The 15,256-nt window shown below is 34.7% G+C and overlaps 1 protein-coding gene across 50 annotated transcripts in view; it reads right to left on the minus strand.

The window, feature by feature from the left end:
- Nucleotides 1-15,256, minus strand: part of RIMS2 (regulating synaptic membrane exocytosis 2) — a 486,153-nt gene that overhangs the window by 134,206 nt on the left and 336,691 nt on the right. For 38 of the 50 annotated variants that reach the window (XM_030011022.2, XM_030011023.2, XM_030011017.2 and 35 more), the window contains 6 exons: nt 13,695-13,757; nt 9,024-9,098; nt 6,451-6,522; nt 4,775-4,954; nt 3,532-3,641; nt 2,660-2,692 (listed from right to left, as the gene is read on the minus strand). In XM_030011022.2, coding sequence (XP_029866882.1) covers nt 2,660-2,692; nt 3,532-3,641; nt 4,775-4,954; nt 6,451-6,522; nt 9,024-9,098; nt 13,695-13,757 — 533 coding nt within the window. The remainder of the gene's footprint in view (nt 1-2,659; nt 2,693-3,531; nt 3,642-4,774; nt 4,955-6,450; nt 6,523-9,023; nt 9,099-13,694; nt 13,758-15,256) is intronic. The other 12 variants (XM_030011029.2, XM_041122999.1, XM_041122998.1 and 9 more) reach the window with 8 other exon arrangements.

Here is a 15,256-nt window from a genome sequence, read left to right on the forward strand (position 1 = left end):
TCATGACCATAAGAGACTGTAAATGCAATGTAGCTAATGGTATATGTATATTCTCCTACTGAGCATGTGGGACACTAAGAAAAAGATATAAAGGTCAATACACTACTGTTAGAAATGGTCCTTCATAGCTACTCACAGCTAGATTTCTCAAAAAAACCCCAACTTCTCTGGCTATTGAAGAATTCTGAAATAAATTATTCTGGGGAAACCTAGTTGTCCTGGAGCAAAAACCTGCAACCACATAACACAGTTCACTGAACTACATCACCCCAAATCAATGTCTTTTAATTCTGATCCTAATCTGGAAAGCAGTTACCTGGAGGTTTTTTTCCTGTAGATTCCCGCCCTTCCAGTTCTAGTCACATAGCCATAAACACACAATATCCCACATTATACTGAGCGCTGTACTGTGACAAAAAATCTCCCCAACTGCAAATTACTCCCTTACTTCTACTTGATTCCCTGCATTTCTAGTACATTTTAAGAAATGGTATGCAGTTTCAACCTTGTAACAAATACAGATTATTCAAATGTATACAGACTAAATGAGACTACTGTAGGAGTTAGAAACATAGCAATTTTTCTTCTTGTCTTTTACAAAACTGAGATGACTTCCAGTTCCTTTTTGTCTATAATGCATCTTTTATTAACTCTTTTCTCCAGTATGATTTTAACTTAATCTAGTCAACAATAAAATCCTTGATTTCAAAATACAGAAAGGTTAACATTCACAGCATGTTTCCATGCAATATAAAATTCCCTCTCTCATTTAAGTCAAGTATATGCTTCTATAATCACAGAAAGGACTACTTTGTGACAATGACATTTTCCGGTACGGTCATATAGCCTTCCCAACAACAGAAAACTGTTTTGATTATCACCAGGGCATATAATAACATATCAAAATCTACTCAAATGTCTGTCAAGTTTTCAGGTTTACTTGCTGCTTTATTTGTTAAATAATAACATAAACCCCTTCTACTATAGTCAGCAATTTTGATTCTACTGAATTTCAGTTTTTAAGACTGGTACTTCATTTGGTTAAAATAACTTTTTGTAAAATTCAATTCTCCACAGTAAAAAACCTGCTATTAATCATAATTACGTTCTGTTACTGACAGAAGTTAGGTAATCTGCTGTTCTTGTAGAGTGTTATTCCTTTTAAAGAAAATTATTATTCCCCTTAAAGAAAAGGATTAGAAAATGCTAAAGAAGGATAGGAAAAGCCTCAAAGTAGAACTATATTGTTATTAGAATACAAGCTCTTAATTCATGACAGAATATTCTATAGAATACTGTGTGAAAGCTGTATCTATGGTTTATGTTTTTAACTACAATGCTTACCACATTTATATGTGTAAAATTCAACACGAAACGTATCTAGTTACTGTATCTTGAGTCACTGATGATGCTTTGATTGTATATTAAAACTCCAGTATCTGTGGATTTGGCAATTTTCCATAACCCAGATTTTCCAAAAGACTAGACAGAGGTACAGGAAAATATTACTCAGTCTTCAAGTAAAAACAGAGTTCCTCAAGTCCCAGCAGTACTTACCAGAGCAAACAATTCTAGCACTCCTATAAAAAGTAATTATTTTATTGTGTTTATTATATTTCTCTCTATAGAACCTAGGATCTAAATAAGACTGCTACCCTCTCTAATCAAACACAGTAAAAATACGCAGTACTTCACAACTGCTGCCCTAAAGAGCTCACAGTCTAAATAGATATATACTAAGCAAAGAGCAGGGTAGACTGGTAAAACATGAAAGCATATACAGCAATGACAGCAAACGTCATGTGATTAGATGTGATTATTTCCTGGCATATCTAGACTGTACTTCATATAAGCACTTCACAACATGTAAGACAACAAAGAAATGAATATATTAGGGTGATGATCTGAGAAAACAGAGTTTTCTTTTCATGAAGTTTTGCTTCCAAAATGGAAATAAACACTGTAAACATTGTAAACAGTAAATTTAAAAAGTCTGATGACACAGTAATACTACATATAGACCCTCAGTGGTATAACCAAGGACTGCAATTGATATCTTGTGGCTTGCTATTAAGCAAATTAAATGGTTTTAATGGTATAAAATATAAGGGGATTTAATTTTAAGTGAAAGTATTATAACTTTTTGAAAGATTATCTTGATCCAATTAATTTTTGCTCCTATATTATTTGAAAATTACCTACTAATTCAGGAACTGTATAACATTATAACATATTTGCAATAAAAACATTGGTCTGATAAAATGCATGGCTAACATTAAACATGTCAAATAGCCTCAAATGCTTAAATTTAAATATAAGACTGAAGTGCTAATCCTGAAAATGTACATACATACGTAGGTTAACTGAAATACTCTTACTTGCTGCACTATAAATCCTTGGTATTTAAAAATGGGTACATGTCTAGGTACTTTTCTAATGATGATTGTATTTAGATAGTATTATGTCTTTTTTTCATGTAGAACCATGTACAATTTATGAGCCACAGGCCTGAATATAAAAAAGACTAAATAATTATGACAATAATTCTGACTATGTCTGTGCAATCAAGTAACATCAATTGCAGTTGGGTTTATTTTTCCCTATGTAGCCTCTCAAAAAGGCTTTCAGGTGAAAAACAAACCCTCCTTTATGTACAGACCTTCATAAGATTCTATCTCCTTGTCTCCATTGTCTAGGGAAAGTAACAAAAACAAAACAAACAAACAAACAAAAAAAGGGAACCAAAGCACAGGGGTTAAAAACAACAGAAGTTTTATAAAAGATACAATATACATCTTAAGAAGGATTAAAAAAAAGGAGTGTATATGGCCATTTAGACTGATTTTGCACAGCACATTTAGTTAGCAGAAGTGGAAGGGTGAAAATATATTTGCTATCAAAAATGTGTTTATATACCTGTGTTTCTAAACATTTTGGAAAATGTCTCCATTGACCAGTGCTTTTATAAGACATTAAAGGTAAGCACAATTACAGTACCAGTAAAACATGAATCATGAAATATCTCACTGACCTTTCCTATTTTAAAGATTATTACCTCTCTTCTTGCTCTTTCTGTTTCGAGCTAGAGAGCTTTTATATTAGCAATCTATAACACACTCCATGTGAACCCACAAGTGATCAGCTATGCTTCTAACTCCCAAAAGAGCCAGGGTTTTATCACTAAACAGCATACAAAAGATCTCTTCCTGTGCCTGTCAAAGTCAATGACAAAACACCTATTGAGTTCAAAAGGAACAGGATTATGCTAATAGTTAGTCCATGTTGTTTTCGTGTGTATTGCACTGTTGATGATTATTGTACTGCTGATGAGTCATTTCAGTCAAGAGTACTGTAGATATTAAAACATAATAGAAGAAAATACAGTACAAAATACAATACTACTACTGGATCCTAATTCTGTACACAAAAACTCAAGAGATTTCAACTGTAATGCCAAAAGAAAAATAATGAATATAATCAACCTTCACGAGCAACTTTGCAACATGATTAAGGAGAAAACCATACACTTACTTCTCTCCAACGTCCCCTTTGGTGGGAGCTGCGGTAACTGCCTGCCCCTTCGCCCTACTATTGGAGTACTTGATGGACTTGTCTGAACAGACCCAGTTCGAGGATGTGACCTATGAGACACATATCAAAACAAACCATAGCCATTAAATGACAAATTCATCCTTAAATACCATCAAGAACTGATAACATGACTAAGTAGGCTTTAGATCACTTGGGACCCTTGCAGTCCCATAGTGAAACTATTATCTTTTCAGAAAAAGACCTGATTAAAAAGAGAAATCTCTCTGTGAAAAAGAATAAAAGAAAGCCGAACTAAGGCTGAACATCCATAAGATGCTTCTTTGCACAGTCAAGCCAGAAAATGTACTGTGTGTATATTCACGTGCATGTGGATATAATACCCACATACACATAATATTATCCACAAGTCAAATTCAATGATCTTTACTAAGCTTGTATTTGGTTAAATTACCATTGAGTGGCAATGAGATTACAGGGATTTGTCTAAACAAAGTAATAAACTGAGAAAAGACACTGGTATTTGACTCTAACTCTCACTGGGGATTTGATGTTATTAACTCTAACTTTCAGAAAACAAAAGAATGTATTCTGCAGTTCTAAAATAAGGAGAGGCTTTACTGAACATCAACTAGACCAAAAGGTACTCATCTTTTTATTGCATTATGTTTATTTAAGTTAAGAGTAATGTATAGAAATCTTCAAAATGTCAATCAGTAAAGTATAGCACTCAAACAGGAACAATACAGACTATGGCACAGTAAAATGTAGTCAGGGAAAATGGTGGTTAAAATGGTAATTAATAGACAAAGTTAGTACAGTCCATTTAAAGAAACTTTTTTTTTTAAAAAAAAATAGTTTCATTTGATGTTGTTATGATGGTTGTTCCATAAGCGATGTCTGATGAACACAAAGAATTTCTCATACTGTAAGAGAAGAATATGATAGTTATGAGGTGCTTTATGTGAGAAACCATCCAGGATTCCTGATAAATGATAAATCACAAACAAATGTAGTTAAATACTGTTAGCAAACAATTTGCAATGGCAGCCACACCATTATATCCAGAGTAGAATATAAATAGTGTGTTGGCACTGAAAGGGTTAGTATCTATTGCTACTAGTGATCAGCTAAGGATGAGGCGATACCAATTAGCTACTGGGAAAATAAAATGGTGAGCTGGTAGGGCAGAAGGGGATTAGTCTGATTGATTTGTCTGTTTCACCTCGGTAAGGCAGGTGAAGGAGGGGCAGATCTTCCAGTCATTAATGAAGGCATCGACCTGATGAGGTTTGAGTCAGGACGCTCTGTGGATCGGGAGCGGGAGTTGGTCCGCTCTAGCATAGGACGTTGCTCTGTTGATCTGGATCTTTGATATGGCTGTCTATCTGCTGCTTCACAATTCCTGTAATGTTAGTCAAAAAGCAGCTCAGTTGACCTTTGACTTTTCTATTAATTATAAAATATGCTGCATGATACTGGTTTGGAGCAAATTATTTTGTTATGTACTTTTTTTTTTTTTGGTGTGGGGGGGTAAATCTGAGTTCGCTTCTTTATAACATAGAGGTTTTTTATACACGTATGATTTGGCTTGCTCCATACTCTTGGTAAATGGGCTGAAATGTTTCCAATGTCTCAGTAATGACTATCCATGCAATAGTCTGTTTCCTGACAATTTCCGGGTTAAAAATTTGTTATTTTGTTAATTAATACATCAACCTTGGAGGAAAAGAACAGATGACATAATATTAAGTCTCACTAAAGCTAAGGACTCATTGAGTTGTGCAGTTTAATTGAGCATTTTCACTCACATGACTAGATTTTTACAGACTGCATTATCTTTAGAGGTAGTACTCTTATTCCAGATGTTATAATTACCATGTAGCACTGTTAAGTATTATTAGACTCAGGATGTCTGTCAAATACAGGCTAAGCTACAGTGATGGATTCACATGCGGTGCTTGGACTGTAGTCGGATGAAAATCTACAACACCACAAGTACTTGCAGAGGTTCCACAAACTAGACAAAGTTTGGTTTGTAAGAAAAAAAATCTGACCTACAGCCTAAAGAACTGTGCCAAAACAGCAATGGAAGAAGTTAGCATTAGAGATGCCATGGGGAGAAATTAGACTGAGTAAAACAGGATTTCTTGATTAAGCAGTCTGGTGTTCTACTATCTTAGGCAACTAATCATGCCATTACTTTCAGAAATTAATCAAGCCCCACCTTTTTTCACAATGTAATTGGTCTGTTTGCAAGGAGTAATATTTGCTAGCTATATCCTAAAATACATAAAATCAAGGTAATTTTAAAAGTAAAATCCATACCCTGATGGAGCTACTTATTAAATTCACACTCCTCCCAGCTCTCCTTGAGTAACTGAACAGCTATAGAATACAAATGGGGAACATGTATCCTTCAGGACTTTTCCTTGAGCGAAGTCATGCATTTTACAATGAAGTCAGTTAATACAAAGAGTGACTGGATGGTGATTAAGTGTAACAAGAAGCCGAATTTTAGTTAGTATCAAAAAAGAGAGAGACATACCACAGCCTCATTATGAAGAGTCTTATGTTATTAACAGCATTTTATTTCTAAAAACCATATTGAGACAGACTACAGTTGTCTCTAGGGTGGCTAACTTTGCTGAATGGGTTGATAAAAGATTCATTAAAATGGATGTCTCTTCAGGCCTTGCATGAGGTAATAACTGGTCTCCTGGAGCGTACGAAGGAATTGCCACAGACAGGTTCAGAATACCATTCACCATGAACCTACATCTATAAGCTCCTAACAAGCAAACACACCACAGTAAGACACATAATGGTAATTATAAGCTGAGGCACTAAAGATTGGAGGAAAAGTACAATGAGCCTGGCACAAAACCACAACAAAATTACCTCACTTCTTCTTCTATCAGTTCTGTTTCTGAATGGGAAGCTTCATCAGCAAAAACATCCACTGTCTCGCTTCTTTTACATTGTGGATAGACAAAGAAACACAACCTTAGCTTTGATATGAATGTTGCTTATTTTAGGTAACTGTTTAAGAGAGGTTTCAGTGCTATGGAAGGTGAGAAGGTGTCAGCCATCTGCATGGTAGTTAAAAAAATGACCATGGGAATAAATTCTTAGACTATGGGAATAAATTCCAAGAAAAAATATTCCTAAATTCAACAAAATTACAAAAGAGAATATGACCAAGGTACAGACAACCCTCCCCTACCTTGTTTACCCACATATTTAGAAAATTAGTGAGCCCACAGAGACTTTCTTCTTTGGGTCTGTCACACACAGAGAGCTAGAACAACCCTTCTCCTGCCAGTGAGTGGGAGGCTGCTGGAGCACACAGCAGCAGGGACTGAACAATACGGTGAGAGGTATCATTCTCTTTTCTATTTCTCTCTCCTTCCAACAGCCAGCAGGACATACAGAAGGACAGGTGAGTAGCAACCACATGATCCTCATAAACACTTGATGAGAAGTTAAGCCTCTTTCACTTGTTACTCCTAAGGCTTCATTCTCTTTAGCTGTAGTACAAAAAGTATTTTTTAGGATGTTAGGGATCTGACCCATTGCCTGTATTAGAAGGCAGAAAGGCGTTTTTACGATTAGGATCAATATTAATGGCTTAGTGGGCAGGTTTTGTATTCTGCGGATCATCATGGAGCCACCATAGCTAACTACTATGCTAAGAGATAAAGGCCTCAGAAATTTCATATTCAGTAGTTAAAATAAATATTCAGTTTGCCACAATCTGCAGCTGGCATTATTTCAAGTAGAAAGACAACCAGGCGTTCCCAGAAGTGAAGGAGAACATGGATTTTGGCAGTGAACCTTTTGCATTTATATGAAGCGTTGGCACCACTGTCATTTTGTAGACTGAAGGATTTGAGACTAAGTTGAACCCTGAGGTGAAACTGAGTTGTTACCCTCAAGCTACAGCCTACATGCTGCAAACCTCTCGGTACCCTCAGCAGCAAATGGAGAGCTATATAGGCTTACTGACAGTCTTCCACTTGGAAGCTTCACTGTGTGGTTTTAGATAGTACACATATAAAGAACAATTCAACAGATGGTTTTACTGTCTGTTCTTTGTCCTCACATATTTTTTTGTCCTTTTAACAGTAAAGACATGTGCTGTATGATCCAGGTCTTCAGAGATGAACCGTCCCTTTTATAGAAAATATATCACTCCAATAACCTGCTTGGGCAGTGAAGCTCCTCACCTACCACAGTATACAACTATGCATTAATATCACAATCAAGCCATAAGTGTGGAGGGGTTGTTTTTAAAACACCTCAGTGAATTAAATACAGAAGTTTGTAACTTTTCAGGTAACATTCTTGAGGGCTTATGCTCCCAAGTTACCTAGATGAGTTTCCTCTCTTCTCATTATAATTTATATCATACGAATTACTTATATTTAAAGAGGGAAATATAATAGTCTAAGTTAAAGCATTCAACACTCATATAATATTTTAATGTATGCTAGAGCTGTTTGTCTTTGCTAACAGACTTTTCATTACAAAAAATACAGTTAGTGAAATGTCAAATAGTGACCTCCTCCACTTAGTATTGCCTATTGTAGCATCCTTCTACCTTTGTGAAGGAAAACATGCATGGTAGGTGGCCTGTTCCCCTGTCAAAGTCTACGAGACTTGTCAGCATAACTCTCCCCTACATGGAGGACAGAGTACAGCAGTAAGCTTTTGCTTCTTAATCAAGCACACCTATCACTCTGAAACTGTTCAGCTCTCTGTAAGCCACCATGCAAAAAGCTCTTTGAGTATTCACAATCTAATTTTATATTCCAAACCCGTCAAAAATTAGAATTAGAATCCCATACTATTTAGGTACCAGTGTAAACTCTAGTAACTACAGTATCTAACCAAAGGTGCTACAACATTTTGTTTTAACTACTGATTTATCTGCATTGTTCTATATTCATATCCTGGAAATTTCAAAAGCTACCTCTTTTCCCAATGCAGAAAATAACCATTTCTAATTTTTAATTTTTCAGATTTGTTACTTTTCTTAACAAATAAGGAGAATTTTCAAGAAATGAATATATTCATTGATCTAAGCTTATGAATAGAGAAAGCCTTATGAGATGAACATTTTTCAACAGTAAGCAATCATAACAGCTTACAACACAAATAAAAGTTATTTTTTCCCAAAAATAACTGAAAGCAGTTTATTTGAAAGCCCATGTTAAATTCTTTTACTGTGTGCAAGACTAAAAAAGCAAGCTATGACATCATGCCAATCACAATTTTAGTACTAGGTTGTTCTTGTAACAAAAAACTGAAGAAATAAAAATAGAATTGCTGTAGGATTACAGTACACTACAATTCAGCTCCTAATGCATCTTTTTTCATCTAGAAACACTGAGCACAGAACAAGAAAAATACAGCGATACATTTTCTAATTATCGTAATTTCAAACTCCAGCTAATACACAATGGTAATACCTGTCAGTGTCTGTGGATGGCTGCTGGATTTCAATCCTTGGACATGTTATTCTTCTACTAGCTATAGGAACTTTGCTGTTTAGTCACAGACACAAGATCCTCTGTTAGCATAACATAGATAAGCATGTCTACAAACAACTGAGATTTCTAGTACCAAGCAGACCTAAATTTGAGTCATAAGTATTGTAATGGAAAATGGGAAAATGGGAAGGAGCAGTATACTGCCAAATATCTAAATAAACTGGTGACTGGATATCTCACCAAATCACTCATCTATACCTATAAAGAAACTTAATACAAAATTATTTGCTGCTATAGTTTTTAAAAGCCAGGAACGTAATGCTTTTAGGTACTCTTGCAAAATAAACAAAAATATGAAGCAAAGCAAGATATTTTTGCTGCAGTAATATTTTATCATGCTTTATACATATGTAGTACATATATCTATACACATACATGCACACACTCATATGATGTATTCACACGCACATTACACTGTGGCGTATGTGGTAACTACAGGTATATCTACATGACAGTCACAGGCACAACTGAACTGTTACCTGCCAGTATCTGAGCTACTCTTCTACTAGCTAAGTCAGCTAAGCAGACAAAGCAGAGAACTCAGCTGCGATCCCAGGCATATTGTGCTCCACACTGCTATGCGCAGACTGCTACAGCTACGGAAACTCAGTTGCTTACAGCTTGCTTAGGTATCTGTGCATGTCATCGCGGTCACTTTGGTGATTCTGCTGTAGACCTATCTAATCATGCTAACACATGATGGCATGGTACAACTATAAAAATGCTTAAAGAAAGCATATATAGCTATATCTATAGGGATTTACTCTTTGAAATATGTTTCATCATCAATAGATTTACTGAGGAATAGCAAAGCCCTGCTTTAAGTAGGGAGTTAGACCAGATAGTTTTTCAAGGTTCTTTCCAGGCCAAATTAATTTATGATTCTATGGATGCAGTCAGAGGTTTATGCTAGTTATTGCACTCAAGTATCAATAAAACCAGTAAGTAGTGTCAATCCTGGAACAACTAAGACTGAAATGATAAGCTGAAATACTTCATATCCCCTTTATCTGTAAAATCAGACCCAATTAATTTTGTGTATTTTAGAGGAATAGAAAAGCAACTTGTACATTTGAAGGGAAAATAGTAAAAATATGTAAGCAATTTCTTCTTTGTAGAAAATCTCAACATTAAACAAACAGAATTGGTGAATGCTTTTGAGAAAGAGGCTTCTTAACTTTCAGTTAACACTATTTGTAACTGCATTAAAATGAAAGCAAACACAGCAAATGAGCTAGTAATAATACTAATTTCACTTAACTGGTTAACTTTAACTAGTTTAAGAATCATTTTCCAGTATTTTACTGAAACATAATTTCTCAAAAAATGAACCTTGCAGGCTACCATTTCCTTACACAGAGGTGAACCAATGAATGCAAGCAACATACATGTTGCCTTATGTCTTACCAATTTATTTAGCTTGCACTAACTTTATCATATTACATTTATTCATATTTTTATTCTGTGCCTACAATAGGAAATGTTTGGACGTATTCCTTCACTACTAATTTAAAAGTCTGAGAGACTTAGGCAAATTTTTGCTATAATGTAATATGTTAAGTGGGTTTTTTTACATTATTGTTTCTGGTACTTCTAACATACATTTTCATTTATATAGCCGGTTGCTTTTTATAGTACCTTGTATTTTGCCAACTACTTCCAACTTTCAGCATCTTTAACACAGACCATCAATTGACACATATGAAAGAATTGCACTGCAGGAACACATATCTCTATCTTCATGAGATGACTCACTGAAGATCATGATAAAACTGATTAGCATTCAAAAGCTGGGAACACAAAATTCTCGAAGAAGAGAGCTGAAATCCTCTCTGCACCACTCCCCAGCTCAATTTTATAACTTAATATACGACTGCAATTCTCTCCAAGATAATAATCTATATTTTAATAAAAATATTAGAAATATTCCAAAATATGTGTTTCAGCTTTACATTATAACTTTATTACTCATTTTTTCCCATTTCAGAACACAATATTTCACCCACTCAACTTGAATGTTGTATCATAATGGATGAGCAATGACAGGAACACTCAAGTGTTTTAATGAACATGTATTTCATGACTGAAGAGTAAGTGGTATATAAGACAATGCATAGAGAAGCTTGAGAGAGAAGCCATGAGAGAGAATCATTTCCTAGTAGGGCTTGAATGTTCAAATGCAGTTCAGCAGAGCACTTAGACTATAGACTAATCAAGTGAATCAGCTGTAGGCTTAAAATTAAGCACATACTTAAATATGCCTTTGTACAGTGCAGTACTAAATGCAAAGTTTGCAAAGTACTTGGTTAATAGTGGGTTTTGTGGGATTTTTTTTCCTCAGATCTTAAATATAACTTTAGTTGTACACGGCACACTGTACTTAGTCGGCCTCTATTTTCCAGTAGCATTTTAAAAGACCAATAATATGGCAGACATTTAATTAGTAAATTATCACAAACAGGGCTTAATACTGCAAATGCGTGTTTATCTGTCTTCTTAACTTTTGGCAACAGGCCTGTAACTCTGATCTCACTGAAGTCAACAGGAGTTCTGTCACTTGATGAGGCCAGGATTTCAATCAGATCATTCCAAGATAAGCAGTTATGTAAGACTTTACTATTTTTTAAGCTCTTAAATTATGAATGAGCAAAATAGCATACTGTTTCTGTTAAAGGCATTCTGTAAATCCATTGATCTTAACAGAATCTGATCCATTTCAGTAGTCTTCATTCTATTAAAGTATGTTCTATGCTTTACAGTCTACCTAAAAGTCATATTGGTTCACAACAAATGTTCTTATCTTTCATTTCTTTTTCCACAGCTTTTTGGAGCGAAACTTAAATGGAGTCAGAGAGTACTAAGTTTCTTTTTCAAGTTACAGATCTGTTTTTTTCCCCTGATATTTACCTATGTTAGCATCTATACAGTACTAAATCTAAGACAAGTGAAGTAAACCAGACCTATTTAATGTGACTATCAAAAGCAAATACAAAAACTTTGTTTACACTAAGCACTTTCCAGCCTTCTTCAAATGCTGTCCATTTTCAGTATGCTTGTGCACTTTCCCAAGAAGAACTAGTAAGCATGGCCCTTGCCGTAAGCACAAATTAAGTGTATACTTCAAACACTTAAAATTGAAGAGCCAGCAAACAGTGGCACTCTGGTTCAAAAAGCTAGGAAAGAAATGTGGTCTCAAGTAAGACTCTGTGGCTGCACTAACGTTGAGCCAAAAGACCCTTACAAACTTCTCTCTAGAGAAGAGAGAAACTTGCATTAAAATATTGAAGGATTAATTTTGTTTTTTACAAGATTTTTTTAGTTTCAAGTCAACAAAGTCACTTATGTTCTCCTTCAGTCTCTGAATTCCTTAAACAGAATTCCTGTTTTAGTCAACATATACAGCACAAATACGAATCACAATTTTATTTAAACAGCCTTAGGGCTGCAGGTGAACTGTGACTAATTCCTTTTATATATATCTCTCCCTTCTGTTTTTAATACATATTATCACTTTATATGGTTTGTTATATTCAACTGAGTATAATCTAATAGCCTTCCAGTGATCTGCTTTAGGTACAGAACTATTTCTCCAGGGAGATATATTGACTTGTATCACCACAAAAGAATAAAGAGAAACACAAAATTCAAAGTATCATTAATAATTAATTTGCTAATAAGTAATTAATTCAATATTCATGCACAATTTACATGTTATTAAGTATTTGTATGCACAAAGTTACAGCATTTGAGACACCAATGTCTAGCATTGTTCTGTATAATTTCACAACAAATATTTTTGAGATACATTTTGTAACTGTTAGTCTTCATCAAGGAAAAGTTCCCGGTAACTCTGTGGGGGTTTCATTTAAGAAGTTTAGGATTTACCAGCATTTTGGACCCACACCATATGTTTGTTTGGTTTAGTCAGCCAAAATATGCCACCGGCATAATCCAGCTCCTACTTACAAGATATGCAAGGGCAGAAAGAAGCAAGCTCTGTGCACATTCACAAAGGAAGTAAGTAAAAATAAAGAAGAAAAATGTTGCAAGAGCAAGAAGAAAATGAGGGAGAAGCAGTAAAGTCAAAGAACTAATTGCAAGGAAAAACTGTCCCCTCCCTTGATCAGGAGCCAACTGCAGCTGGGAGGAACAGAACATTGTAAGGTACACAGCACTTTGCATGGGTTATGATCAATCACACAGGAAGATAGGTTAGACAGTTGGAACTGGGAGTGTTTCTAAAAGTAAAAAGTACTAGGTCTCAAAGACACATTCCCCAACACTGTGAGTGTAGGCAGGTATTATCAGTCAAAAAGCCCTTTCTCATTAAAGCAGCCCTGAACAGTGAAAACATATTTAAAAATAGTTCAAACATAATTAATGTTCTTTTTCTATTTGTAACTGAATAAAACAGCTTAATCTTGGAAAAAGACTAGCACATAAATATGACTTAGTCCTGAGTCAAGAGGGAAAGACATCAAGAAAAATATACTTATTAGGAATAATTTTGGTACAATTATCAATTAACTCTTATTACAAAGATTAGAAATACATTTTAGCTATATCTGTAACACTACACTCTTTACTTACCCATAATTTTCAGCTGAACCATTGACTACATGATCTGCCCATGAACTTGCACCATTGTACCACCTTCACAATGCAGTTAAAATAAAGAAATGTTATAAAGAAACATAAGTATTATTACTAACACTCTAATTCATATGACATGACCACTTCTCAATAAAATGGGAAGCTTTCCAAATGTTTCCAAATCATTTTGTACATTTCCTATTTTCTCTCAGGTATGAATAAAACTGTATCTTTTTTAATTAAAACCCAAGCAAATTATGTTTAATTTTTCCTGATATAATTCTTAGTATATTTCACTTTTATTCTTTTCAGCAGTTTAGCCATTAATTTCAGCTCCATAAAGACTAACTGATGCCTTATCTTTTCTTACACAAAAGTCTTCATGTTTTTCATGGCTATTGAGTTTGTGGAATAATTAAAAAGTAATCGTGGAGATATAACATTAACAAAAATAACATTCTAAGCGATAGTTTAAAATACTGCTTTTAACTTCAAATATCTAACTTTTTCAAGTTTATTATTTTTTCTATTTGATGAGTGGTTGGTTTTTACAGTTATTTAAGAAGCAGAAGAAAACTCACTTCACTCAGATCAAACAATGAAAACTAATTAAATTTTATACCTGTGTTATTCTTCCAGGTACTGAACATCATTTCAGCAAATCAGTTGAAGACAACATAAAACACATGTAGAAAGATTTTATCTTAAGTAGAACCATTGAGAAAAGAACTAACGGGACAAAAAAGCCGCTTTCATTTCAGAAAGCAGGGGATAAACTGTTTATGTGCCATTACTCCAGTATATTAAGAGTATATACAAACCATCCAACATTTGGTTAAGGAGTTTCAGCTGGACCTCTGGAGTTCCATATTTTCAGGATCTTGCTTGGGTAAAGCCTTGGAACTGCAGTAGTCCCACTATTCAATGATTTCCACATGACAGTGAGAAGCAAGGCAGGGATTTTCAGAAAATATCAAGGGACGACCATATTATCAACTTGAATATAAATCTTCCTTTGCCTGTACTGAAAATCCTAGCCAAAGTCTGCAGGATGAACTTTTTAATGGCTTGAATACACTTATCCAAGGGTTTTCATGAATCTGTTCCTGGGAATCACAGCAGGGTTTTTTGCATGACTCCATTTTTTTCCAGACTTCTCAGATTTCAGAATCGGAATTTTGCAATATGTTTACAAACTAAATAACCCCACACCTTCTGGTCATTATGTCGAGACAAGACAATATGGAGTGCAGTATATGTGAATGTCACTCAGCTGCTCTTGTTTCTTCTATATCAAATTGGATGGTATGGGGAATGGCATTTTTTTTGCATGGTTTGTAGCCAGATCAGTGACTGGATGAAAGTTACTTTACTTTAATCTAATTTAGGTTTAGATTACATTTAGATTTAGATCAATCTAAATTATAATACAGTTGGAGAATGACAGGTATATCTTTATAGTCTCCCTGAGCATCCATATCCTTAAAACTGAAGCCAGTCTCTCCAGTTTGCCAGTATTTTAAGTAAGATTATTCTGTAAAAGTACTTTATTATAGACA

Source organism: Aquila chrysaetos, chromosome 4 (assembly GCF_900496995.4).
Source record: "Aquila chrysaetos chrysaetos chromosome 4, bAquChr1.4, whole genome shotgun sequence".
In the NCBI taxonomy this organism is placed as follows: Eukaryota; Metazoa; Chordata; class Aves; order Accipitriformes; family Accipitridae; genus Aquila; species Aquila chrysaetos.